This window comes from Diospyros lotus, chromosome 5 (genome assembly GCF_014633365.1).
Source record: "Diospyros lotus cultivar Yz01 chromosome 5, ASM1463336v1, whole genome shotgun sequence".
In the NCBI taxonomy this organism is placed as follows: domain Eukaryota; kingdom Viridiplantae; phylum Streptophyta; class Magnoliopsida; order Ericales; family Ebenaceae; genus Diospyros; species Diospyros lotus.
In genome coordinates this window covers 42,790,208-42,817,326 of record NC_068342.1, presented here as the reverse complement: position 1 = coordinate 42,817,326, position 27,119 = coordinate 42,790,208, and the positions used below count along the sequence as shown (strand labels likewise).

The 27,119-nt window shown below is 40.2% G+C and overlaps 1 protein-coding gene across 3 annotated transcripts in view; it reads left to right on the top strand.

Annotated features, from left to right (window-relative positions):
- LOC127801138 (ankyrin repeat domain-containing protein 2B) overlaps positions 1 to 27,119 on the top strand; it is a 52,111-nt gene that overhangs the window by 10,925 nt on the left and 14,067 nt on the right. For all 3 annotated transcript variants that reach the window (XM_052336011.1, XM_052336010.1, XM_052336009.1), the window contains 3 exons: positions 20,098 to 20,310; positions 20,398 to 20,546; positions 22,178 to 22,346. In XM_052336011.1, coding sequence (XP_052191971.1) covers positions 20,098 to 20,310; positions 20,398 to 20,546; positions 22,178 to 22,346 — 531 coding nt within the window. The remainder of the gene's footprint in view (positions 1 to 20,097; positions 20,311 to 20,397; positions 20,547 to 22,177; positions 22,347 to 27,119) is intronic.

The window sequence follows — 27,119 nt, the reverse complement described above, 5'->3', positions numbered from 1 at the left end:
ATCTAGCAGTCCAACACCCTCAATCGAGCAACCTTTATTCAGTAGAAATTGATCAGTACAAAACCCAAGCTCTCATACAATCCTATTGCTCATGTACAATCCCTTATTCATTCCAAGAAAGCCCAAGAACTCATACACAAGTCTCACTTTCTCTAGAACAACATGTACTCACAATAACAACCGAAAGCTTGAAAGGATATTGGATCTCTCTTGACTGTCGCCTTGCCCTCTTATTTATGGAAGAGGCGGAACCCCCATATAACTAATCAAATATGGGATATTACAGTTAGACCCCCAAAGATACAACAATTACACTTTGAGAAATAAAACTCTTAACTGCCTAGAATAAATTCAGCCAATAAATTTTCAAAGCTTGCACTGATCTCCTATCATTTATCTCGAGGAAAACACAACACAACCATTTGCAGCCTACCACCCTTTTATCTAATGGTTTATTAACAAGGGTCCAAGTCTTATTCTTGCTTAGAGATTCCATTTTGGCTTCCATGGCTGCAAGCCATTTCTTTGAATCTTTGGATCTCACAGCCTCTTCATATGAAAGAGGCTCATCTCCAGCTACCTCTAATGCACTTGTCAGTGCATATGCTACTAAGTCTGAGGATCCAAACCTTGATGGAGGTCTCACTACACTCCTTTGCCTATCACTAGCCACATTATACCTACCTAAACTAGGGCTGCTACCTGAACTTGAAGAACCAGCACTGTCAGTGTGCTGGTTTCCATCATAACTTGAGGAATCATCAATATCTGATTGCTGAAAGTTATCTAAACTAGAGGATCTTATACCAGCACTATGCTGGCCTGCTGCTAAGTCCATAGGACTATCATAGGCAGCATCATCCAAGTCTCGGCTGTCACTTGCAGCATCATAACTGCTGCTGGCAGCATCCTGACTGCCACTTGCTGCCTCATAGCCAACTCTGGCAGCATCATGACTGCCACTTGCAACATTGTAATCAAGCTGTTTCTGAACAGCTTCTTTTGCCTTTCCCTTCTCATCCTCTATCAGATCATTTTTCAAGAAAGAGTTTTCCTTAAAGACTACATCCCTACTAATAATAGTTTTTGGCATATTTTCTTCCAAACGCCAAAGTTTGTAGCCCTTAACCCCTGTTGGATAGCCTATAAATAGGCAACGTTTGGCCCTATGTTCTAACTTGCCTTGCTTTACATGAGCATAGGCAATACATCCAAACACCTTTATGTGCTCAAGGCTTGGCTTATGACCTTTCCACATTTCATAAGGTGTTTTAAAGCCTATAGCTGCCGAAGGGACCTATTAATCAAATATGCAGCTGTAGTTACAGCTTCTCCCCAAAAGGACTTAGATAGCCTAGCATGTATTAACATGCATCTCACCCTCTCTAAGAGGGTCCTATTCATCCTCTTGGCCAAGCCATTTTGCCTAGGGTTTCTGGGGCTGTAAGGTGTCTCGCTGTGCCATTTTCACTACACATATGGGAGAAGTCTTTATTACAATATTCTAGCCCATTATCAGTCCTAATTATCTTTATTTTCTTACCCATTTGATTTTCTATCATGATTTTTCAAGTTTTAAATACGTCAAAAGTTTGATCTTTTGATTTTAAAACAAAAACCCAAACCATCCTAGAGAAATCATCTATTATGGATAAGAAATACCTTGCCTCTCCATGGGTTAAGGATTGACTAGGGACCCATAAATCCGAATGGATATATTATAATCCAATGGGGCTTGTGATGAGTGGGTGGCTTTCTTAGGGAATTTGACTTTAATAGACTTTCCTAGAATGCAGGTTTTACACTTGTCTAATGCTGTAAATTTTCCAGCACTTAAGATTCCTTGATTAGACGACTCCTTAAGGCCTTGATCACTTATATGGGCCATCCTGAAGTGCCATAAACTAGACTGATCACAACAGTTGGCTTCTCCTAAGGCCGCATCACCACTTAATGTGGCTGCCTGCAGCCCATAAATGCCATTCTTAAGGACAGCCTTCATGCACACTAGGGACCCTCTCAATACCTTAAGCATTCCACTATCTCCCTTATAGGAGTAGCCATTTTTATCTAATTCTCCAAGTGATATTAAGTTCCTTTTTAAATCAGGAACATACCTAACAGTAGTTAAAATTTTAACTAATCCATCATGCATCCTAACTCTAGTGTTTCCAATTCCCACTATTCCACACTCATGGTTGTTTCCTAAAAGGACTCTACCTCCACCAATTTCCTTATAGTCTAGCAACCATTCTTTGTGAGGAGTCATATGAAATGAACACCCCGAATCAAGTACCCACACATCCTTCTCATCCTTACTAGACACTACTAGTGCATCAACACTATCGTCATCACAAATGGAGGTTGAAAATTTTGGGCTAGACTTATCATGATACTCTTTCTTCCTATTTGGACAATGCTTCTTTATATGCCCTTCCTCATGGCAATGGAAGCACTTAATCACTTTCTTGCCACTTTTAGATTTTGACCGAGACCTACTTTTATGCATAGTGTTTCTCTTTTCAGTTCTAAACCTCACTTGAAAATTCTAGGCTGGATACTCTTTCTTCCTATTTGGACAGTGCTTCTTTATATGCCCTTCCTCATGGCAATGGAAGCACTTAATCACTTTCTTGCCACTTCTAGATTTTGACTGAGACCTACCTTTATGCCTAGGGTTTCTCTTTTCGGTTCTAAACCTCACTTCCGACACATCTGCATTAGTCTTCTTTCTTTCTAATTTATGTTGTAATTCCTTAGAATTCAAAGCTCCTATTACATCATCTAGAGCCAATTTATCTCTACCGTGTTTCAAGATATCTACAAAGGTTTCATATGATTTTGGAGAGATTGCAATAAGACCAATGCCTTATCCTCATCATCATATTTAATGTCAATATTTTCAAGATCCAAACACAGTTTATTAAAGCTGTCAATATGATCTTGCAACCTTTGACTCTCACACATCTTGAGTGAAAAAAGAATTATGTTTTCAAATATAATCGGGTAGAAAGAGTTTCAGTCATGTTGAGAGTTTCTAACCTTTTCCAAAGGTCTTTGATAGGCACTTGACTTATCAAAGACAAGGGGCAAGGGTGTAAATTGGATGGCTGGCATAACAGCCAGCCATGTGCGTAGGGGTAGTGAAGGGAAATCGCTGGGTTGTGTAACAACCCAGCAAGCGCGTAATAGATTTCCGTTGAGGAGGAGGGAGGGAAGAATATATAGAGGGGGAAGAAGTTGGGAGAGGGGGAGATTGTTCCTGTATTGAGTCTTAGGGAGAGTTAAGGGCCTCTCGAACGGCCTGGGTTGCTTTTGTTCTTGGCTGGAAAGTCTGATAGCTATTGATAATTGATTGTTGTTTGGATTTTTATCGGGGATCCTATCAATTTGGTATTAGAGCGTCATCGATCCTAATGGTGAACTTGACGGACCGAGTAGGAAATTTGGAAGGGAGGGTGGAAGGCATGCATCAGGAACTTGATGCCATGAGGGGTGTGGTTCAATCGGTGGGGAAGAAGGTAGCGAGCTTGCTGGAACAATTCGCTTGGATGAGAACGAGGTGGGAAGAGCAAAATCGGGAGAGGAAGAACGAGGAGAGACGGGAGGAGCAAGAGAGGAAGGGGAAGTGAGATGAGGAAGACCCACCTGTGGGTTCGCCCTTGACAAGGGGGGGAACGCCGGTAGCCGGAGCGAGAAGTGGTGAAGGGGGCGACTAGGTCGATGGTGTCGGAAGGCAGGAGTACCGTGGGAGACGCCTGGAAATACCCATCTTCGAGGGAGATGATCCAAATGGCTGGGTCTTTAGGGCTGAGCGCTACTTTGTATTGAACAAGCTGTCCGATGTGGAGAAAATGGAAGGGATGCAGAAGGGAGTCGACGCCATAAGAGGGGAGGATCAAGAACGGGAGATGAAGATCAAAGCGAAGAAGGGAGATAGACCTTAGGAATTTACCCAGAATTCTGAGGGATCACTTGGAATCAAAATGGGCAGGGAGTTCGAAGGTGGAATTGGAGGGAATTGGCGTCTGGAAATGCGTGGAAGAAGGCTGGAGATGCCGCTCGTTGAAGGTGAAGAACGTGATGGCTAGATATTCCGAGTCGAACGTTACTTTGTGGTGGCTGGGATGATTGATGAAGAGAAGTTAGATGCAGCAGCATGGCATTTGGAGGGTGTTGCATTTTCATGGTTCCAGTGGAAGCAACGGAGACCAAGAGTGAGAAGCTGGGAAGAGCTAAAGGGGCTGCTAAGGAATCGCTTAGGATCCATGCAGGAAGCCACGGTAGAGAAGTCGGACGAGCTGGAGGACATGATAAAGGAGAGAGAGATGGTGGAATTGTTGCGGAATTCCGTGGTAGGCCTAACTCCACCATAGACGATGAACGTAAAATTCTGTGGTGTTGGGGAGTTAACCGGCGAGGCAGAAGGGCAGCTAACGATCAATTCGTTTAAAATGCCAAGGACTGTTGATCCGGAGATATCCAATGAGAATATCTTTCCGATGAGTGGGGCGCCATCAATGGTCCAGGTTGTCTGGGAAGCTGGTTTGATTCTTAGCCCAGTTTCTCAGGGATTTCACATGGGGTGGGTTGATAATGAAGGGCCCCCCATGTATTCTCACCATCATGAGGGGGTGGGTGCCTCGTCCAAGCAGGTCATGATGGTGGAAGGGCAGCCTGTTTCTAGAAGTCAAGGGCTCAATTTGCATTCTGTTGTGGAGCCCAATGAATGTACATCACTATCAAGCATTCCTTATGGTATATGGTAATGTCCGTATTGCCAGAATATGTTCCAAAGAGATAAGTTTGTGGAGCGTAATGCTAATGCTGTAGCAGCTGGAAGGGTTTCAGGAATTGATCCTATTGAAGAAATAACCAAATGTTGTATTAAAATTGTCAAAAATCCTGAAGATGCTGAGGTCATTGCATGTGTTTTGTGCAAAGGTTCTGATTTTAGTAAATCTGGATTTGATCCACAGATTGTTATAGTTTGTGATCAGTGTGAGAAAGAATATCATGTCGGCTGCTTGAAGGAACATAAGATGGCCGATCTAAAGAAATTGTCAAAGGGAAAGAGGTTCTGTTGCATGAGTTGTAGGATGACCTATTCTGCTTTACAAAATTTACTAACTTGTGGAGAAGAGAAGATCCAAGATTCTCTGTTAGATGTCATAAAGAAGAAGCATGAGGACAAAATTTCACATATGGTTTCTGACTTTGATGTGAGATGGAGGGTACTCAATGGCAAAATTGCTACTCGGGAAACTAGAATGTTGCTCTCAAAAGCAGTTGCCATCTTCCATGAATGCTTTGACCCTATTGTCGATTCAGGAACTGGACGTGACTTAATTCCATCTATGGTTTATGGAAGGAGCTCAAGGGGCCAAGACTTTGGAGGAATGTACTGTGTAGTATTAATGGTGCACTCATCCATTGTATCAGCCGGAATCTTCAGGCTTTTTGGACAAGAAATTGCAGAGCTTCCTTTGGTTGCAACAAGTAATGATAACCAAGGCAAGGGCTACTTCCAGATATTGTTTTCCTGTATCGAGAAACTGCTTGCAAGCTTCAATGTGAAGAACTTGGTGCCTAATGGTATTGACCCAAAGATCTTAAATAATTATGGAAATTCGGGTGAACTTCATGCTGAGGTTGAGAATTGGCAAGCCTTGAAACAACTGACAAAGTCAAGGTGCTGGGAGTTTGACCAGGGTCCGGAAAGAACTTACGGGGGTTCGAAGTGCTCATACAATGGAAGAGGTCTACCCCCATTGGAAGCTACTTGGGAACCTTACCATTTGATCCAGCAGCAGTTTCCATTTTTCCACCTTGAGGACAAGGTGAAAGTTTTTTTGGGGGGGGGGGGGGGGGGGGGGAAGTAATGATAGGCACTTGACTTATCAAAGACAAGGGGCAAGGGTGTAAATTGGATGGTTGGCATAACAGCCAGCCATGTGCGTAGGGGTAGTGAAGGGAAATCGCTGGGTTGTGTAACAACCCAGCAAGCGCATAACAGATTTATGTTGAGGAGGAGGGAGGGAAGAATATATAGAGGGGGAAGAAGTTGGGAGAGGGGGAGATTGTTCTTGTATTGAGTCTTGGGGAGAGTTAAGGGCCTCTCAAACGCCCTGGGTTGCTTTTGTTCTTAGCTGGAAAGTCTGATAGCTATTAATAATTGACTGTTGTTTGGATTTCTATTGGGGATCCTATCAGTCTTCCGTGGTTGTCATCTTTGACACTTCCCATAACACTTTGTCTCCAAGGCTAAGAATTAATGTGTTAAAGGCTTTCTTATTTATTTCCTTTTTCTTTTCTTCCGAAAAAGTTTCAGGCATCTTGGCCTTACCATCAAGGGCTTTTTCTAGTCCTAAATTTCCCAATAAGGCTCTTATCTTCATCTTCCACGAGCCAAAATCATTTTGGCCATCAAATTTCTCCACATCATACCATGCGACATAGGCTATAGAAGCCATTCCTGCTGGTATGTGTTGGATTCTAAACGATTCTTGAAGTTTCTTGATGAGAGACTCGGCTTTGATACCAATTTGTTACAAATTGGGAGCGCTGGAAGTCCTCAAAACAATCCCAAGATATTAACACAACAACACTCTACTCTCTTTTCTCTTACCGATACAAGCATACAACATAAACAGAAAAGTAAAGAACAATCAAACCACACGAATACACCGAGATATATCTTGGTTTAGACTGATAACACCAGTCCTACATCCAACCTTCACAGAAAGAGCAATCCACTAGAAAACTTGATGAAATTTGTACGAAGAAGTCACTCGCATACCCCTCGTCCCTCATTGACAAAACAAGAACCCTCACTTCAAGATTACAAAGATATCTTTTTTATTCTTTCTCTAGCAATATAGCTTTTCACAGTCAATGAGAATGATCAGTACATGAGGTGTCGGGAGTCTACCCCCACGCTTCTTATTTACGGACACAAGGGGCGTGAGTTACAACATGAGAGAATACCCGGGAAATACCCTACCTAACCCTCACTTAAATAAACATGCAATTAGCCTATATTTCCTAATTGCCACTATCGCATACAAAACCTAATAACTGAGTCCTTCTAGTCTTCTAGCCACTCAAACAAAACTGAATAACAGTAACACATTGCAAAGAACAACCTATCTATCACTATGAAAGAAAATGAAGGCCAATAAATAAATCAATTGATATGTTGATGAAAGGCATGCTATCCGGGGGGGGCGGTTAGGTCATGCACCATACCTTAGAAACTCCAATTTATAGAAGATTACTAGGCTATTTCTTAGTCAGTGGGTGACGATGAGGGATGATTCAAACATTCTCACAGATATTTTGTAGAGCATCTTGGCTCTAAGTTTGAGTCCAAGGTGATTTAAATTAGTGTTCTAAAACGCGCTAGGTGCTAGTCGGGTGCCAAGCTAGGGCCTAGCGCCTAGGCGGGGCATAAAAAAATTATTTAAATAAAATTTATATTATTCTAAATACACATATTCATATATATATATATAAACAAATCATATATATATATAGAGGTTATATATATAAATTTATCTCTATTTATATATATAAAGTTATAAACACATCATATATATGATATACCTATATATTAATAGAATTATTATATTATATATATAATATTTTGCATATATAAACCAAAGGGGAGAGAGGGAGCAAAGGCTGAGACTCAAAGAGAGAGAGAGAAAGAGCAACCAGAGAGAGCAAATCTTCTTGCAAGCGGCGATGGCAACATCGATGGCGGTTGTAACTAGAGAGAGCAAGTGGCGGCGACAGCAAGTTCACTATCCACAAGAGGCAGTGGCGACATGCGACGAGAGAGGCTAAGACAGAAAGAGAAAGTGACGAGAGGCAGTCAGTGGCGATGGCAACAGAGAGAGCAAGCGTCGATGGCGAGACGGAGTGAGAGAATGGGTAAAGGGGAAAAAATCCTAAATCAACTTAAACTAAACTTAATGTGCAGCCGAGGCAGTTCATGGGGCTAGGCGGCCGCTGTGGCCAATTAGGCGCCACTTGACACCAATTAGTCGGGACGACACCTAAGGGGGCTGATTAGGCCAAAATTGCGGCAGCTGCCTAGGCCAATTTTTAGAACACTTCGAAGGGGTTATTGAGAAGTATGAGCAAACTCGACTTGTGGGAGAATATCCCACTAAAGGGGGCAAGATAACTTATAACAATTGTATGTCATGCCAAGTGACTTGATGGCTTGCTTCTTGGCTCCCATCTGGTATATAATAGGCTTGTAGGACTCAAGGAATTTTATTTTATTTTTATTTTTTTGGGAGGGTGATTTAGGAGATGAATAGTATCATCTGGTGAAACAGGAGGAAATCTGTTATCCCATATCTGCAACTAGTCTAAGCATTTAACAGGTTGTTTAGTATCCAGATTAAATAGTGATGGGACTAAATAATCCCTACCCATGTTTGATATTCCAAGTTTAAAAAAGGTATAACCTTAAAACAATCCTATCCCATCCCATGTTTGGTATAGTAAATCTTGAATGAGGTATAATTGGATATTAGTTGCTAAATGACTATTTTACTCATTTTTCTTGAGATCTAAATCCAACTTGTTTTTAATCCTTTTTCACAATAGGAAAATCCAATTTGTTGTAGACAAAAATCTTTTTTTTTTCTCTGATGAGGGAAAAATTACACAAATTATTGAGGAGATTAATAAAAGAAAAGAAAATAAGGGAACAAAAAAGGGTTTGTTTTACTGTGTTGAAGCTAGATGTTGGCCACCATTATGGCGATGACAAGAATGGAGGGCCACAACAACAAATGTTTAGAGGGAAGATGAAAAAGAGACTCAATGATGGAGAGGTGGAGAAAGAGATATAGTTGAGAGAGATTGATGCGATGTGATGGTGGATAAAGGGAAATCTTGGTGGCTTTTCATGCTGGGGATGGAGGATAAAGACGAATGGGGTGAGATTGGGAGAAAGACAATGGAGGGGAGGCCCGTTGGTGGCAGAGATGAGGTGACAGATGTGGTGAGTGGTGGTGTGGCAGAGACACTAGTGGTTGTGACTAGATAGGAGGGAGATGGAGAAATAGTATATGGTAGGTGGTGTTAGTGGTGATGGATGGTGTCAGTGGCTAGTGAGGAAGGGTTGACGACAATAGAAACCCCTAATGGAGAGAGATAAGGGGGTTAATTAAAGGACCATGCTATTGGTACCCCTTGGGCTACATCTTGAGCTACACAATGCATTACAAGTGACAAAAATACCCTTCATGTCTCATTGCCTCGCCTCACCGCCTCGCGCTGCCTTGGATGAGGGGTATTTTAGTCATGCGCCTCACCGTCTTAGATGAAGGGTATTTTAGACATTTTAGTTATATTATGTAGTCTAAGGTGTAACCCATGATGTACCAATAGCATTTTCTTTAATTAAAAAAGAGAGAATGGTCCAAGGCTTTTATACTTGGGGAGCAAAATTGTCCACACTGACCAAAAAATTAATCCACTGAAGTGGTATTAAATAGTACTAGGGCAGAGGCAGGATAAAATTAACCCAAGCTTAAATTCACCTCCTCTTTCAATTTCCCAAACATGGTATAACCCTGTTAGGTGGTATACCACCTCCTTATCCTTGTACCAAATGACCCATTAGGAAGTTAGGTCTTTCAACGTAGTTGTCAAAGGAACTAGCTGCATTGAGGCTCAAAGGGTTTAGAGCGAAGGCATGTGCCTCATAGTCTTTGGGTGCACTTATCTCCAAAATACTTACATATTATTTCCACTTTTAACTATAAAACGGTAAACACAAAAGTTCAAAATCATGGATGGCAAGTAACCAATACTATAATATCACTAATATTACTTCTACAAAGTACAAGAATGCCACCCACAAGCATTTTGCAACATAAGTAGACAAGTTCAAAATATCAAGAGGGAGAAATGAAACTCAAGCACAACAAATCAATTGTAATTTAAAATTATAGTATAGATACGCGAGTCATTTGTTAAAAATAACAGATTATCTTCATTCCTATCTGCATCATCAATTCATAATGGCAGTGATATCTAATTGAAAGAAATTGACATATTAATTAATAGAAAATAACAAGGAGATCTCTATATCTACCGCTTCCCTATTATTACATTCAGCAACCAACCACCCATCACTAGAAAAACAGAGAGAGAATGAGAGACAATGGGAGAGACACAACAAGAAAGAGCTAGACATAGTTAGAGAGATAGTGAGACTGAGATGAAAAACAATGAGAGACAGATAACTAAAGGGTGCGAGAGAGGAATCAAGTTTGATCCTGCACACTCAGACCAAAAGAACCTATAGGGGAGTGTCTTAGCCATTGGCAAGATTGTTGACCCTTCAACATGTGACATAGCTTGCATTTTGGCATTGACGGTCAATCTACAATGGATTGCCCCTTTTACGACCGTGCATTAACTTTCTAGGGGAAAGTCGATCTTGCCAGCCAACTTCCTCTACCTCAATTGAGCTTCTTAGCTCCTCTAGTTTGGACATTTAATCCCACAATTGACTTTTCTTGCTCTCGTCACAAAACCAATCTTTCTCTATTAGTCTACAATCGACTCTACTATCACCCTAGTTGACCTTTCAAGCCTTTTGGTGCTTTACAACCAAGTCACTGATGGACTATCCCTAATGCTCGTAGCCCATTGCATGCCAGTTCATTTCACATAACATAAATTGTTTAAGTAATGCTAGGTGTTAAATGTAATATTCTTCACATACAAGTCCCATTGTCCTTGTACCAGTCCCTGTACATGCTTCTCTAATGAACATGTAGTGCGACTGACTTAACTAAGCCTTTCATTCAAACATACTTCTTTAGTGCAAGCACAACAGGACTATTATCAAAATGTGTATGTGCATTGGGACCCAAAATTCCTGGAGTCACTTAGTATACAAGGTAATCCGGTATGCTTCCCAAATCTAGCCCTAATTCTTGGATTTCATTGATATACAAGGTAATCCAGTAATCTTCCTGTATCTAACCGGTATAATTCCTGGATTCGCACCAATATACAAATATTCACAACATTGGATTTCCATATACTAAGACATTCAAAAGATTCTGTTGATTCCCGTAGGATACACAAAGGAAGGTTGACTAATTATCTGCTCTAGGATTTGAAGCTGAACTAATCTTTGGTTTTTAGAAACTGCTAAAATCAGTTTAGGATACTTTCTTAAACTTTGTATAGGCAATCTTTCCTAGTTTTAACTATTGTAATCTTTCCTATGCTGTAATTCCTCAACCCTATAACTAGGGCTGTATTGTTGTGTGTAAGATATGAATGAAATTATTCCATTCTCACAGATTCTTTTCATGCTTTTCAAAACAATTTCACAAGTCCACAGTCTCAGTTTGTTGTCAAATCGTCAGTTCATGTATATATATCAAGTAACAAAATTAAGAAGATATGACATGTCAATTCAATTTTTCAACATTGCATGATTGCAGAAATAATCACTCACTTGATTCCAAAGCAGGAGTATAATCCACAAATATCCAATGATTTTGCTTATCACTGTTTCTCATAGCTCAAAGTTTGATGATTTAATCCTCCCCTAAGCTTGTTTCTATAAGCTTCTTAGGGTTCATCCAATTCCTCTTTGGTTTTGGATTCAGTTTTCCCTTTTCTTTCTAGTTCTCCAATTAAACATAATCCTTATCAAATCCTAATCAGATAATACATATGTTTTGCTTTTGATTTATCCTTAAAATTTACGTATTCAATCCTAAGCCCTTTTTAACAATGAAGTGGCCTGTTTCCAATTTTGGATGAACCATCCCTGTTCTACAATGAATTAATTTGTTTCCCATTTGATTTATCCTAATCCTTGCCAAATTCTCTTTAATGATATCTACATCTCTTTATGATTTATCTTCAAATTAAATCTTGATTCTTGAATTCGAATCCCCCACAACTATGATAATCCCTCTCATTTGAATCTCCATTTATTAACCTAAGGTGTCAAGAAGAGGAAGGAGAGTTATTGGTCCACCTTTATTGATCCGGTAGTTTTGTACATCTTGCTTGCACTTTTTAATATTAGTTGGATAATGCATTTTACTTTCAAGGAAAAATAGTTTAGTGTTTGGCCATATCTTTTGAGAAACGGTTTTAGTGTTGTTATATGTGGTTTCTAGTAATTGAAAAAAGTGCTTTTAGCAGTAAAATTACGAGAAATGGTACTCACAAAAATGTTTATATTTTCTACTTCTGCTTTTGGCTCACAGCAGAAGCTTCAGATTTCATAGCAAAAACTAGTTTTGGCTATCAGTAAAAACACTTCTTAAGTTTTGGGCAAACATCAGAAAGAAAAAATTAAAAACTCACAGAAGTGCTCTTATTAAAAAAAAAGAGAGCACTTCTTTTTGTTTTTTATTGCACAGCCCAACTGGCTGTTAAGGCATGGCCTAGGAGCTTGATGAGAAATAGGATCAAGTTGCTTGGGACAATTTTGAAGTGACCAGTCTTTGATCCCCTTTTACTGTGACTAAAGGAGGATTTTTTTTTTCTTCCTACTTCCTCATTTGCTGCCTTTGTTGATGAAATTTCTTTGCGCAAAAGTCTTTGGTTGTATAGTATTTGTCCTGATTTTGCTGCCTTTCTTCTTAAGACATTTGACTTGTGAAAAATGGGGGAAAAAATTCTTCAGTAGAAGAACCTTTGTGAGTGCCAAGAATTCAAAAAATGCTTCCTCATGCATCTTTATAAAAATGATTAACAAATGCTTCATATATATTGTGTAGCTAGGCTATTAATTAGAGATAAGGATGTTAACATATATTAGGAGTTTCTGTTTTGACATGTTTCTTAACCTTAATGTTTGCCTCTGGCTCTAAGGATTGACCTCCACAGCATTCAGTAAGATCCTAATAGCCAGGGCCCCACTTAGATGAGCTTAGAGATGCTCATAGAAAGAATGGCCATCTGTCATGCTCCCTAATAGAAAAAGGTGATCACTTTCAACTCCCAAGTTTCATAACTCTTGGTCACTTCATAGTGAAAAGGAGATATTACACTGTTCCTTTACCCTCTTACAGATTGAACACTTCTCTAATGAAAGTTGGACCTTCACAAATTATTATTATTGCCATTTGATGTATTTATTTCTCTTAGATTATAAATAGTAAGAGCTGCCATGTCATTTGCAGTTCACACAGAATGACACTGAAGGAGTCTTGCTTGCCATTGCTTCAAATATATTATTAATTATTGAAAGAAAATATGTAAATCTTTGCTGATGATACTTAAACTAGTATAATATTATCTTAGAACCAAATAGTGGCTGTCGCCAATATTTGAAAAACTAATCTCTACAAATCATCCTAAACCTTTGTTACGTACCTAGGCTATAGTGTTACTTTGATATCAATTGTTGTTATACTTGTAAGTCGTAGCTATAAGTGTAATTTGGAGGGAACTAGCTTGCTGGTAGAATGTTCCAGCAATGCAAGTTGTACACAGTTAGTTAGGCAACTTGTACTGATTCTAGAAGGCTTTGGGGCCAAAGCCAAGTTGAGGCCATATGAAAGATTGGCCCAGCTCATTTGAAAGGTATGATTGATGAATTGAATTCGATAATTTTCCTCCCAAATTCTCTCATTCTCTCTCTTGATTATTCCATTCTACTCTCCCTCTTTATTCTCGTGAATTCTCTCTCGCTTTAGAGAGGATTTCCCTTGTCAAATCTAGGATCTGACATCTTGGTATCAGAGCATTGTTTTGGCTAGCGTTGGTGAAGAGAATTAGACGATGGCTGACGACACTAGGATGAAACAGATGGAGATACAGTTGCAGCAAGTATCGGCATCAATGGTGGAGATCCAAGGCCAAGTGGCTACAATAAAAGAAAAGGTGGGATCGGCAGTGGATCAGAAGTTGGACGCATTGGCAGAGAGACTTAGGGGAGATATGTGTTTGCAGATCAGGGAAGAAATGCAGGAGGTGAGGGATCAAGGGAACATGTTGCGTGACTAATTGCAACAATTCATGCTGATGTTCTTGGGCTAACCTCAGGAGAGAATTTCGCCTGACTTCCAGCATAAGGAGCCATTAGATCCAATTCTACTGGGAATTGGTACCAGTAATCGTCACAGTGGATCATCGGATTGGGAGGGAGATCCAGCTATGGTAGGAGAATACATATCAAAGAGAAGGTAAGAGATGCCAACTCACCCCCATCATCCCGGATTTCCAGTGCCCAAGCAGGAATTACTGATATTCGAGGGAGCTAAACCTCGATGATGGGTAAGATAGTGTGAGAAGTTGTTTGAGATCCATTAGGTGGCAGAGAATCAAAGGGTGGCCTTAGCTTCGGCTTACCTCAATGATGCAGGGGATGTCTTGTTCCAAGGTTGGTCCAAGGTGAGGGGAAGCTATGCTTGGGAACAATTCACACAAGGGCTATGTGAGATTCGGGGAGAGAGGCCGGATGGATGTAGTGCAAGAATTCAACTGCCTGAGGCAGGAGGGGACGATGTTAGAATACCAGATGAAGTTTGCATAGCTCAAGTTCCTGATGTTGAATAGGAATCCCTACATGACTAAAGAATACTTCGTGTCTAGTTTCATAGGGGGATTGAGTGATGAATGGAGGTCGATGGTGCAGGTGCTTTGGCCTAAAACTGTGCAACAGGTAGCAGAGGGGGCCTCCTTACAAGAAATGACATTTGAAGCTTTGTTGAAGAAGCAGAGAGGACAGAACAGGGGATTAGTGCTCAGATCATGGCAATATGGAGGAAAGTCAGTGGGAAAAGAACCCTTACGATTGAGAATCGGGGTTAAGCCACTAGCACCCCAAAATCCACCGTACAAGGACAAACTAATAGAGCAAAGGAAGCAAGCAGCCTATGCTTCAAGTGTGGGGACAAGTAGACCCTGGGGCATTAATGCCTGAAACAACTGCTATTGCTAGAGGGAGAAGAGGAGGAAGAAGAGATGATGGCTGGTGATATGGAAGAGGAAGTTAATGGGGCCATCTCATTGCATGCCATCAAAGGAGTGGCCAATAGCAAGATAATTAAGGTGGAAGGGAGAGCACATGAAGGCACCCTAATGGTCTTGATCGATAGTGGGAGTACCCACAGTTTCATTGATGAAGGCATAGCTAAGAAGTTGTAGCATCCACTAGCTAGCACACACCCACTTTCAGTGACTGTGGCTAACGAGAATAAGGTGATTAGCAAGTCAGCTTGTTTAGGCTTTTGCTAGGAGATGCAGGGTGAAGTCTTTGAAGCAGACCTACAATTGTTAAGGTTGGGGGGATGCACCATAGTACTCGAAGTAGTTTGGATAAGAGGGGTGAGTCCCATTAGTTTTGACTTCAATAAAATGGAAGTAATCCTATAGAAGGAAGGAAGGAAGGAGAGTGGTCCTTAAGGGAGATGGAGGCTAGGTCTTTCAGAATGATTTAAGGAAAAGAGGTTGCATTAGCTTCTCCGGAAGAAATGGTCCCAAGTGGCACAATTATTTTCCATTGAGGCCAAGGAAGAATGGAAAGGGAATGAGGAGGTAGCAAAGCAACCCTCCAGCAAGGTCCAAAATCAGCCACATGTGGGATGGCTGGTATATGACCTAACCTCCCTCGAGCTATTACTGGTTGAATATCACGACCTGTTTGAAGAGCCTAAGTCTCTACCATTTGAGCATCCCCTAGACCACTGCATTCCACTAAAATCAAATACTAACCCTGTTAACATAAGGTCCTACCGATACCCCCTTAAGCTGAAAATAGAAATTGAAAAGCTGGATAAGGACATGCTTTCCCAATTAGTTGTGAGACCAAGCCGCAACCCCTTTGCCTCTCCCGTCCTTTTGGTCCGGAAGAAAGATGGGACATGGCGTTTTTGTGTCGACTATAAACAATTAAATGCCATTACCATTAAAGACAAATTTTCAATACCTATTAGTGAGGACCTACTTGATGAGTTTAAACATGCCTCAATTTTTTCCAAACTCGATCTACGCTTAGGTTACCACCAAATAAGGATGAACCCATTTGATATCCCAAAGATGGCCTTCAGAATGCATCATGGCCATTACGAATTTACAGTCATGCCATTTGGGCTCACTAATGCCCATGCCACCTTCCAAGCTCTAATTAACCAAATTTTTGAACCCTATCTCAGAAAATTTGTTCTAGTATTCTTTGATGACATTCTTATATACAATTCTTCATTTGACCAACACCTAGAGCACCTTAGGACTACCTTCCAGGTCTTGCGATTCAACCGATTGTATCTCAAGCGGTCCAAGTGTGCTTTTGCACAAGCACAAGTTGAGTACTTGGGACATGTGATATCTAAATAAGGTGTTGGAATTGACCCCAAAAAGATTGAAGCCATTATTGCCTGGCCAAAGCCCACTAATGTTTGGGCCTTGAGGGGGTTTCTAGGGCTTACAGGATACCATCGGAAGTTTATGAAGGACTATGGGTTGATTAGCAAACCACTAACTGATCAATTGAGGAAGGAAGGGTTTAAATGGGATCAGAGGGTTGAGGAAGCATTTGAACGACTCAAGGAGGCCGTGAGTAAGGTACCAATACTTGGACTGTCGGATTTTGGCAAGTCATTTACCCCAGAGACCGATGCCAGCAGAAATGGCATAGGGGTAGTCCTGTCGCAAGAAGGTAAGCCTTTGGCTTTCCTTAGCCAAGCCTTGGGCCCCAGGCATCGGGGGCTTAGTATCTATGGCAAAGAACTCCTGACAATGTTAATGGTAGTAGAAAATGGAGGCATTACCTAGAGGAAGGGAGATTCATCATTAAAACGAATCATGAGAGCCGCAAGTTTTTGTCACAGTAGGAACTCCATTCTCATCTCCAAAAGAAGGGTATGGCTAAACTGATGGGGTTGGACTATGTGATACAATATAGAAGGGGAAAAGAAAATGCAGCTACAGATGTATTGTCTTGTTGCCAAGAAGAGGGTATGCTGGCTGCTATTACATTAGTGATATCGGATTGGGTCCAAGAGGTAACTGAGAGCTATAAGCATGGGACATGGGCCAGGGAGTTGCTAGAACAGTTGAGTGTGAAGGGGCATTGCAGGCCAGGTTATGCCCTATCTAATGGACTGATCAAATATAAAGAGAGGTTGATGATTGGGGAAAATATGATACTGAGGAATCAGATCCTTCAGTCACTTCACAGCTCCCCATTGGGAGGTCATTCCGAGATTCAAAACACTTACAAGAGGGTAAGGTAGATTTTCTATTGGCCACAACTCAAGAAATATGTGCTAGACTATGTGATGAATTGTGACGTGTGCAAAAGGTGCAAACATGAGGCCATGGCTCGACCAGGACTACTCCACCCTTTGTCTATACCAGAAGGTGCTTGGACTAACGTGACCATGGATTTTGTGGAGGGATTACCCAAGTTTGAAGGGAGAAATTTTATTCTGGTGGTAGTAGACTGGTTCACTAAATTCAGCCATTTCATAGGTCTCTCCCATCTTGTCACTGCCCAGGAGGTTGTTGGGGGTTTTCTTGGATAATGTGGTGTAGATGCATGGAGTGCCCCAATCCATAGTGTCAGATAGGGACAAAGTCTTTATCAGCTCATTTTGGAAGGAGCTGCTCAAGTTCTTAGGCATGAAACTTCACTGTCCACTGCCTATCATTCACAAACGAATGGGCAGTCAGAGAGAGTGCATCAATGTTTGGAATCCTATATGAGGTGCTTGTGCTTTATGCAGCCAAAGGAATGGCACAGGTGGCTAGCCGTGGCCCAATGGTGGTACAACTCATGCCACCATAGCTCCATGAACATGTCTCCTTTCGAGGCCTTCCAGCCTTGCTACTAGTAGTAAGGGAGCCAACAACAGTGGCAGAAGTGGGAGCCTATATATAGCAAAGGCAGGAGATCTTGAGGTTACTGAAGGCTGAGTTAGCAAAGGCACGGAATAAAATGAAGCAAATGACTGACCGGAGACGAAGTGAAAGGGAATTTTCAAAGGGAGAAGATGTCTACCTGAAACTAACACCTCAGGGCCCTAACCAAAAAGCCGATATCTAAATTGAGTCCTAAGTTTTATGATCTGTGCTTGGTGCTGGCAAAGGTAGGGTCAGTGGCCTACTGATTATAATTGCCAGAGGACTCCTAGATACATCTTGTTTTGCGCATATCCCTGCTCAAGAAAGGAGGGGGTACACAAGCAAACAACCATACACTTCCTCTAAGCAATAGAGAGGAAGAAGGACCAACCATTCCTATAGCTATCAAAGACAGGAGAATTATCTACAAGCAAGGAGCACCAATCATCCAAGTGCTAGTAAAGTGGTCCTCCCTATAGCTAGACACATAGGAGTATCTGCCAGACATGCTGAAGCAATTCCCCAACTCGGCTAGCCTACTACACATTTCTTGAGGACAAGAAATGATTGAAGGAGCGGGTAGCTATCACGTACCTAGGCTATAGCCTTACTTTGATATTAATTGTTGCTATACTTGTAAATCGTAGCTATAAGTGTAATTTGGAGGGAATTAGCTTGCTGGTAGAATGTTCCAGCAATGCAAGTTGTACACAGTTAGTTAGGCAACTTGTACTGATTCTAGAAGGCTTTGGCAACCGTTTTGGCGCCGAAGCCAAGCTGAGGCCATATAAAAGATTGGCCCAGCTCATTTGAAAGGTATGATTGATGAATTGAATTTGATAATTTCCCTCCCAAATTCTCTCATTCTCTTATCTGTTTTCTCTCTCTGGATCATTCCATTCTACTCTCCCTCTTTATTCCCGCGAATTCTCTCTTGCTTTAGAGAGGATTTCCCTCGTCAGATCTAGGATCTGACAACCTTCTGAAACCCTTTCCAAATTTCTATATCACAAACCTCCAATCCATTCCATAATTCCTGAACAAGAAGCTCCTCTATTAGCAATCCTTTCAATGGGAAACCACTTTGCGGACAATTTCTTATCATGCATATCTGAATTTCAGAAGTTTAACAACATACTACCCAATAATTTTGTGATAGAAAATTGTTATCATTTTGATTATAAGAGTAACATTTTTTGGGGAATAGGTAATACCTCTTGAGAAGGTAAGCTTATGTGGCCCAACCTTTCTGTGAACAATATCCACATCTCTATTAGGTAGCTATTAATAGGGAAGCTAAAGTCAATTTTCAGGAATGGAAATTGATTTCTTGTCAGCTTTTCTTCATCATCTTCAGGGTTACCTGGGGAGGACAGATGAGTATGGAGCCCATCAAGAAGGGGGACCTTTGCCATTCATTCTTCATGTGGTGCCCTTTGTAAGAAAGGATATTTGGACTTCAAAAGTGTTGTCAAGAACAGGCACCGCTCTCAAGAGTTGCTCTTTTGTGTGAAGAGCTGCTCTTGGCTATTCATAGTACGAGTAAGTGCAGGCTGGTTGTTTTAGATTGGTGCTGTTTTGATAGGAGCAGTGTCTAGTTAATGGATCATACCTTCCACATTGTCTGATGACTTAGGGCATTTGGTGTTTCTTGTTTCCCAATTGGGGTTTATAGTGGGTAATGCTTACCTTAGGGTCCAACTTTTTAAGCTTGTGGCATATGCTTTGCAGAGTTTTGATATAGATGTCAATCCCCTTGTGCATTTGGTGGTGTATATGGAGGGAGAGAAAGAGAGGGGCTTTCAAGGACATGAAATGTTAGGTTTTGTGGCTGAAGAGCAATATTATTGCCACTTTGTTTTCTTGGCTGAGGATGGATGTCACCCTCCATGTGCCCTCCATTATATAGTTCTGGATGATTGTTATTTGGCTTCTTTGTTTATAGCTGGAACTTCGGGTTTCCTTGTTATTCTTTTGTAGCAAGAACTACAGGTGCATCCCCCAAGGAGTTTTCTGTACAGGTTTTGCTCCCCTTAAGGGCTGTTATATTTTACTCACCTATTACTTATAAAAAATTAAAGTTGATGTTTGTTAGAGACTAGCCATGGCATGCCATAAAATAGTCAGAAATGACCTTTCAGTCAGTATATAGATTGGTGGGTAAAAAAATGCTTTAATTTTTAAACTTCAATTAGTTTTCTTACTTCTTGCTTGTAATTGTTGACAATTTGGTAAATGTAGGACCCTAGCATCAAAGAATTAGCTGAACAGATAGCAAAAGATCCATCATTTAATCAGATGGCAGAGCAACTTCAAAAGACTTTTCATGGAGCAGCAGCCGAAGATGGTATCCCCCAATTTGATACACAGCAGTATTACTCAACCATGCAGCAGGTTATGCAAAATCCACAATTTATGACTATGGCTGAGCGCCTTGGTAATGCATTAATGCAGGTATTTAAAGCTTCTAATAAACAGTTGTTTTATGTATTGAGGAAGAAAAATTGGTATTTGGTGGTAATTTTTTTTTTACCTCCTCAGGATCCATCCATGTCTAGCATGCTAGAGAACCTCTCTAATCCTTCACATAAAGACCAGCTGGAAGAACGAATGGCGCGCATCAAAGAAGATCCAGCTCTGAAACCAATACTAGATGAGATAGAGACTGGAGGTCCAGTTGCAATGATGAGGTCAGAAACATCATTTTGACATTATAGATTTATTGTTTGTCTAGTTTTTCTTTTATAACACTCCTCATATCAGGATATCTCATATGATATATCAGCATGCAAATCTTTTATGGTTCTGTCATTACCTAGTTGTATTTGTTTTCACATCACTACTGTTGAGCTTATAAGCATTGCATATGTCACACACATTATCATGTAGACCATGATAATATGTGTGATGTCTTTGATGATAATACACCTTAGGTTTTTGATGCAGTTTTCCCATCAAAGAGATGGGATACGAATTTCATTTGGTAGTTACTTTGGTCACAAGAATACTGTCTTTTCTATTGTATGATTGAATAACTGAGGTGCTGGCTTTTCCTGGCTTTCTTGTGCTCCCACAGCTGAGTGGACTTGTTCCAGATGTTTATATATCTCATACTTTACTGTAGTGGCAGCAGAGGATATCAACCCCCCCCCACCCCCCAACCCAATCCTCTCTCTCTCACACACACACGTGCCCGCTCACTTATCCTTTCCAACTTAGAATTTGCTTATCTGATCTTGAAATGAAAAAAGACAAAAAGGACATATATGACGGTCATGACAAACAGTTGTTTGTAATTTTAGAAAGCAGCCTTTTGGCCCTCCTTGTTGACCTGTTATATTGTGCTTCTTTCTTCTGGAGGCCAGAATTAGAGATTGAAGATGTCTTGAACTTTTTTATACTCAAGAGTTTTTCTAAGGTTCTTTATGTTGTGGAAAGTAAATTCATGTGTGGAAGATGTGGTTCCTGTTCTATTTTACTGAATATTTATGTTTGGGTAAATTGCACCTTGACCCCTTCTGGTTTGGGCCATTTTCATGGAGGCCCCTTGTGGTTTAGAAATGGCTTTGGAGGTCCTTGTGGTTTGTACTTTTTGCTCAGACCCCCCCCTCCCCCCCCCCCCCCCCCCCTTCCATTACAAATGATCTTTACTTAAGCATTAATTAGGTAAAATTAAACTAATTAAATATTAATTAAGTTAAAATTAACCACACAAAAAATAATAATAAAAAGAAATCCTTGCCAGTGACTGCTCCTTTCATTTCAGATGGGTTTTGGAGATGCCAAAACCCATCGTACTGATTTGGGGGTGGAGGGAGGGAGGATCCTGTGTTCATTCTCTTCTCTTCTTGGTTGCATGATTTTGATGGAGATTGGGCTTTGATTTAGTGATTGTGATAAACTTGATATTGATTTATGATGGAGATTGGGAGGATTTGGTGTTCTTTGTTATTCTTGTTGATTTTTGGTTTGGGGTTTTCTGATGTGAAGAAGTAGGCAACAGCTTTTGATATTTTTAGCTTTTGCTTTTTATTTTTTATTTTTGTTAAATTTAATTTAATTACAACTTAATTCATTTAATTTAATTTCATTAGGACTTGACTAAGGTTGTTTATAATGGAGGGTGTTTGAGCAAAAAATACAAACCACAAAGACCTCCAATACCATTTCTAAACCAAGCCGATCTCTGTGTAAATGACCTAAGCCATAGGGGGTCTGAGTGCAATTTATCCTTTATGTTTCATGGCACACTTCTTTTTTTCTTTTCTGTTGTTTTGATTTCCCATTCCCATTTTTTTTGAATATTTGTCGTGTTGTCTAGATACTGGAATGACAAAGACGTTCTACAGAAGTTGGGTGAAGCAATGGGTCTTGCAGTAGCAGGGGAATCTGCTACTTCTGCTGAAAATTCTGGGCCAGATGAAACAGAAGAGCCCGGAAATGAGGATGAATCCATTGTTCACCGTACTGCTAGTGTTGGTGATGTAGAGGTGAGGGACTCAGTAGTTGCTACTATTCCATCCTTTTTATGGTCAATTGGTCTGTGATGAACAACTATTCTTGAACTTGAACTCCCAATATCCTTATGCATTGTTTCACTAGGATGAATTCCGTCATGGGCTTGTTCACACTCAAGTCCACTGAAAAATGGTTTAGTACAATAAAAGAAGTAACAAATGAGTCATTAAGAAGAACTACCCAAGAGATTAACCATAATAATATTTCTAGCCAAAGAATTACCAACCTGAATCCGTCTTGTCCAACATCTTCAAGAATGGACTTTGCCAGAGTAAACAAAGTGGAAATCCCAATTCAAATGGTTATATTCCTTACGGGTATCCAGTATCCAACATGCAAATCAGTCCCTGGAAATCGTGGAGGAAAGATTTAAAGTTTGTTTCTTTACAAATCATACAGAAGCCAACTCATAAAAGTCTTGGGCATGGGTCTCTGCATGCAAATTCTCATAAAAGTGGTTAACTAACCCCTCTTAACCATCTTTGCCAGTACCCTCATGAGTTTGGTTCCCAACCAGGAAGCAAATATATGAATTTTTAAGCCTGAGCTTTTTGCCATCCTATGAAAGAACAATACCAGCACCCCTTGGTGAGCCTTGTTTCTGTAACGAAAACCCTAGGGCACAAGAAAGCAAGAATGTGAGAGAGAGAAAAGAACCTCACAAGAATTCTTACTAATCAAGGAGAAATGAATCAAAAGATACATAGGAAGAGGCATAGCTGTGTTCATATACAGCGTGCCACTTCAATAGATTGCTAATGCAATCTCATACAATAAACTGGCTTATAACAGCCTAAACAACAATAACAACAATACAAAATAACATTACTACTAACAAATCAACAATAATGATAAAGACTACTACTCAAATAGTATATGCTTCCACATTCCCCCTCAAACCAGACTCCACAGAGGAAAAGTTTTTGGTCTTCAAACTGCCTGTAGAATTATTAAGGTCTGACATGCACTGGAGACATTTTAATACTAAGCTTTCCACAGAGAAACAGAAACTGATCTCTTGACAATCCTTTAGTAAGAATATCAACCACCTAATAAGCAGTAGGAACATATCTAATCTCTATTTCACCACTTTCCACCTTTTCACGCACAAAATGTATGTCAATCGCGATATGCTTAGTCTGAGAATGGAAGACAGGATTCTCAGCCATACTCTTTGTAGCCATATTATCACTCCACACAACTTAAGTAGTAGTACATGGATAACCCAATTCTAAAAACAGAGACCTCAACCATAAAAGTTTTGTAACACCGAGAGCAACTGCCCAATATTTAGCTTCTCCAACAGACCTAGCTATCACTGACTGCTTCTTGGACCCCCCACACAATCAGATTTTTGACAAGAAACACACAAAATCCACTAGTGGACCTTCTTGTAACCTTGTAGCCAGCATGGTTAGCATCAATATAAACATCTAGGGACATATCATTAGGTGATGGAGAAAACAACAGACCCAAGCCAATGGTCCCTTTAAGATATCTAAGCAATCGTTTGTAGGTTGTGCAATGTTGTAATTTGGGTGCAGACAAAAACGGACTTAATTTGTTAACCACAAAAGCAATGTCTGGGCGTGTATATGTCAAATATTGTAGTGATCCAATAAATAGTCCTATACAATGATGGATTTGAAAATGAATCACCCTTATCAGTCAAAGAAACACCTAAAACTATAGGTGTGTTGCAGGGTTTACAATCCTGCATTATAGCCTTCCTTAACAAATCCAAAGTGTACTTAGATTGGGTCAAGTATATGCCACTCTCATCTCTGTATGTCTCAAACCCTATAAAGTAATTGATTGATCCTAGAGTCTTAAGGGCAAAATAAGTATCCAAGTGATGAATATAGGATTTAAGTACTGTAGAATCTAAACCAATAATGAGAATATCATCAACATAGACCAAAACAAACAAGACATAATCAGAAGCTCGTTTAATGAATAAAGAAGCATCATAAGTAGCCCTGGAAAAACCCTCGCTTTGTAACACAACCCTTAGCTTTGTATACCAAGCTCGAGGAGCTTGCTTTAAGCCATAGAGTGACTTCCTCAATCTACAAACATGTGAGGGAAATTGAGAACTTACAAACCCCTTAGGTTGGGCCATAAACACTTCTTTTGTCAAATCACCATTAAGGAAGGCATTATTAACATCTACTTGTTGAATATTCCAACCAATGTAACTACTAAGGAGAACAACACTTTGATAGTTGGGGCCTTAACAACTAGACGGAATGTTTCTGCATAGTCCACTCCTGGGTTTTGAAGAAGACCCTTGGCCACCAACTGTTGTTAGAGTATGTTGTAGCACTCCCTTTGATTCTCTCAACTCAAATAGCTCACTACCGTATTCAAGAACACACCAATATTTGAAACACATACACAGATAACAAACACAATAAGAAAACACACCGATTTATCCTGGTTCGGTCTTGAAACAAGACCTACATCCAGATTGCTTAGCACATATCAATTCACTATCTTGAAACATCCATAGGATGATTACAACGAGAACTTGAATCCCACCTCACCCATATGCACTGAAAGAACAGGATCTTAGAGAATACAAGTTATCCCCAACCACTCTCTACCTCTCGCACTCAATCCCGAATACGAGACAGAAAATCGGAAACTATCCTTTCAGGAAATAGGCGCACTAAGCTCTACCCTATCCCCATCCCATGATCCCTATTTATAAGATATAGGGGCGAGGGTTACAAGACTTTTAACTAACCGCCCAACTGACCGAAACTAACAGAAAGGTCAGCTGCCCCTTCTAGAAACATGCCTTCTAGAAGAGATATTTAATTCTAACACTACAACAAAAATGAACCATGCGGCAATACAATAATACTTGTTTACATTTATTCTAATCTAATACAAATGACACAACACTTGTATTTAAGAATAGACCCATCAGAATTATGCTTGACCTAGAACACCCATTTACGCCCAATTAGGTTCATATCCTTAGAAAAGGGAACAAAGTCCCAAGTATGATTGCGTTGCAAAGCTGAAAATTCCTCCTCTATGGCTTTAACCCATTGTGAGTCTAAAAGAGTCTCATGGACTGAATCTGGTTCAAGAGAACTCACTAAGGCATGGGGAGAAGACGTTACAAGCTGTTTGGACTTTGATCTAGTGATCATAGGATGAATAGAGGGTGCAGGAGCAACTTTGGATCTAGGTAAACAAGGTTTAGGTGTAGGTGGTTGTGTCTCATGACAAGAAGGCACAGACTCAATAGAAGAGACTCGTGAATCATGTGAAATAGAGGTAGACATGACAGGAGTTGAGGGCTGTGCTACTTGAGGAGAAGAAGAAACAAAAGTAAAAGAAGGAAGAGATTAAAAGACTGAAGTAGAAAACCCATTGGAAACTAACTAAGAAGAAGAAGAAGATGATGATGAAGTGGAAGGAAACAAAGTAGGAAAGGGAAAATCATTAGGATTGAATTGCACAAGTCTAGAAACATACAGCTTTCCCGATGGATGCAAACACTTATAACCGGCTTGAGTGTGGCTATATCTAAAAAAGATACATTTGGTAGAGTGAAAATCAAAATTGTGCTTGTTATAGGGTCTAAGATAGGGAAAACAAGCACAACCAAATGGCTGCAACAAGAAATAATTGGGTGATTTGTGGTAAAGCGAGTGACGTTAAAGGGTGTATTAAATTTGATGGGAGAAGCTGGTAGCAGATTAATCGTATGGACAATAGTCTAGAAGTCTTCTACCCAAAATTTTACTAGCATATGGGCATGAGCTAATAGAGTGAGGCCCATTTCAACTATGTGTGTGTGTTTCCTTTCAACCACTCCATTCTGTTGGTGGGTATAGGGACAAGTAAACTGAGGCTGGATTCCATGGCTATGTAGATAGGGTAAGAAAGCTTTGAATCCCCCCCCCCCCCCCCCCCCCATTTTCAGTTTGTAAAGCCTCAACAAACTTGTGAAAGATTGTCAAAATGGATAGAGCATCAAACTTAAGTTTCAGGAGATATAGCCAGGTGTATCTAGTGTATACATCCACAAAAATAATATAATATCGATATCCTTCAATAGACATGACAGATGAGGGACCCCACAAATTTGAATATACCAACTCCAATGGTTTAGTTGACTTGATTTCACAATCAACAAAAGGAAGTTGATGCAATTTGCCAAGTTTACATGAATCACTAAATGAAAGAGCTAAATGTGAAAAATGAACATGAATTTTATTCAAAACATATCTCAATACATTTGAGGATGGATGCCCTAATCTTGCATGCCATTCCTAGCATACATTAGTACTTTGGGCTACATTTGCACTATGCGACAGCTCTTGACAGATTGAGTTCTGTCTATTACATTTATTCAAAGGAAAGCAACATTAGCAAACAAAGGCTTGATGGAATGGGCTGAGGTGCTATGAGCAGCATGATCAAATGTTGGAATCAGCCGATATAGCTCTCATTCTTAAGGTGTCCCCGAAGTAACACCAGTCTAGAACCCTTGTCCTTGATCAAACAAGAATTAACATGAAATTCAGCAACAACATTGTGATCACGAGTAAGTTGTGAAACACTAATTAAGTTTTTCTTCATATACGTGGAACATGAAGAGTATTAGGCAATGAAATAACAAAAGTAGGTTTTGTTTGAGTATACAATTGACCAAGACCTATATTAGAGATAGGCAGTTTCTTACCATTCCCAATGGCCACTTTGTCTACACCATTATACGAAGC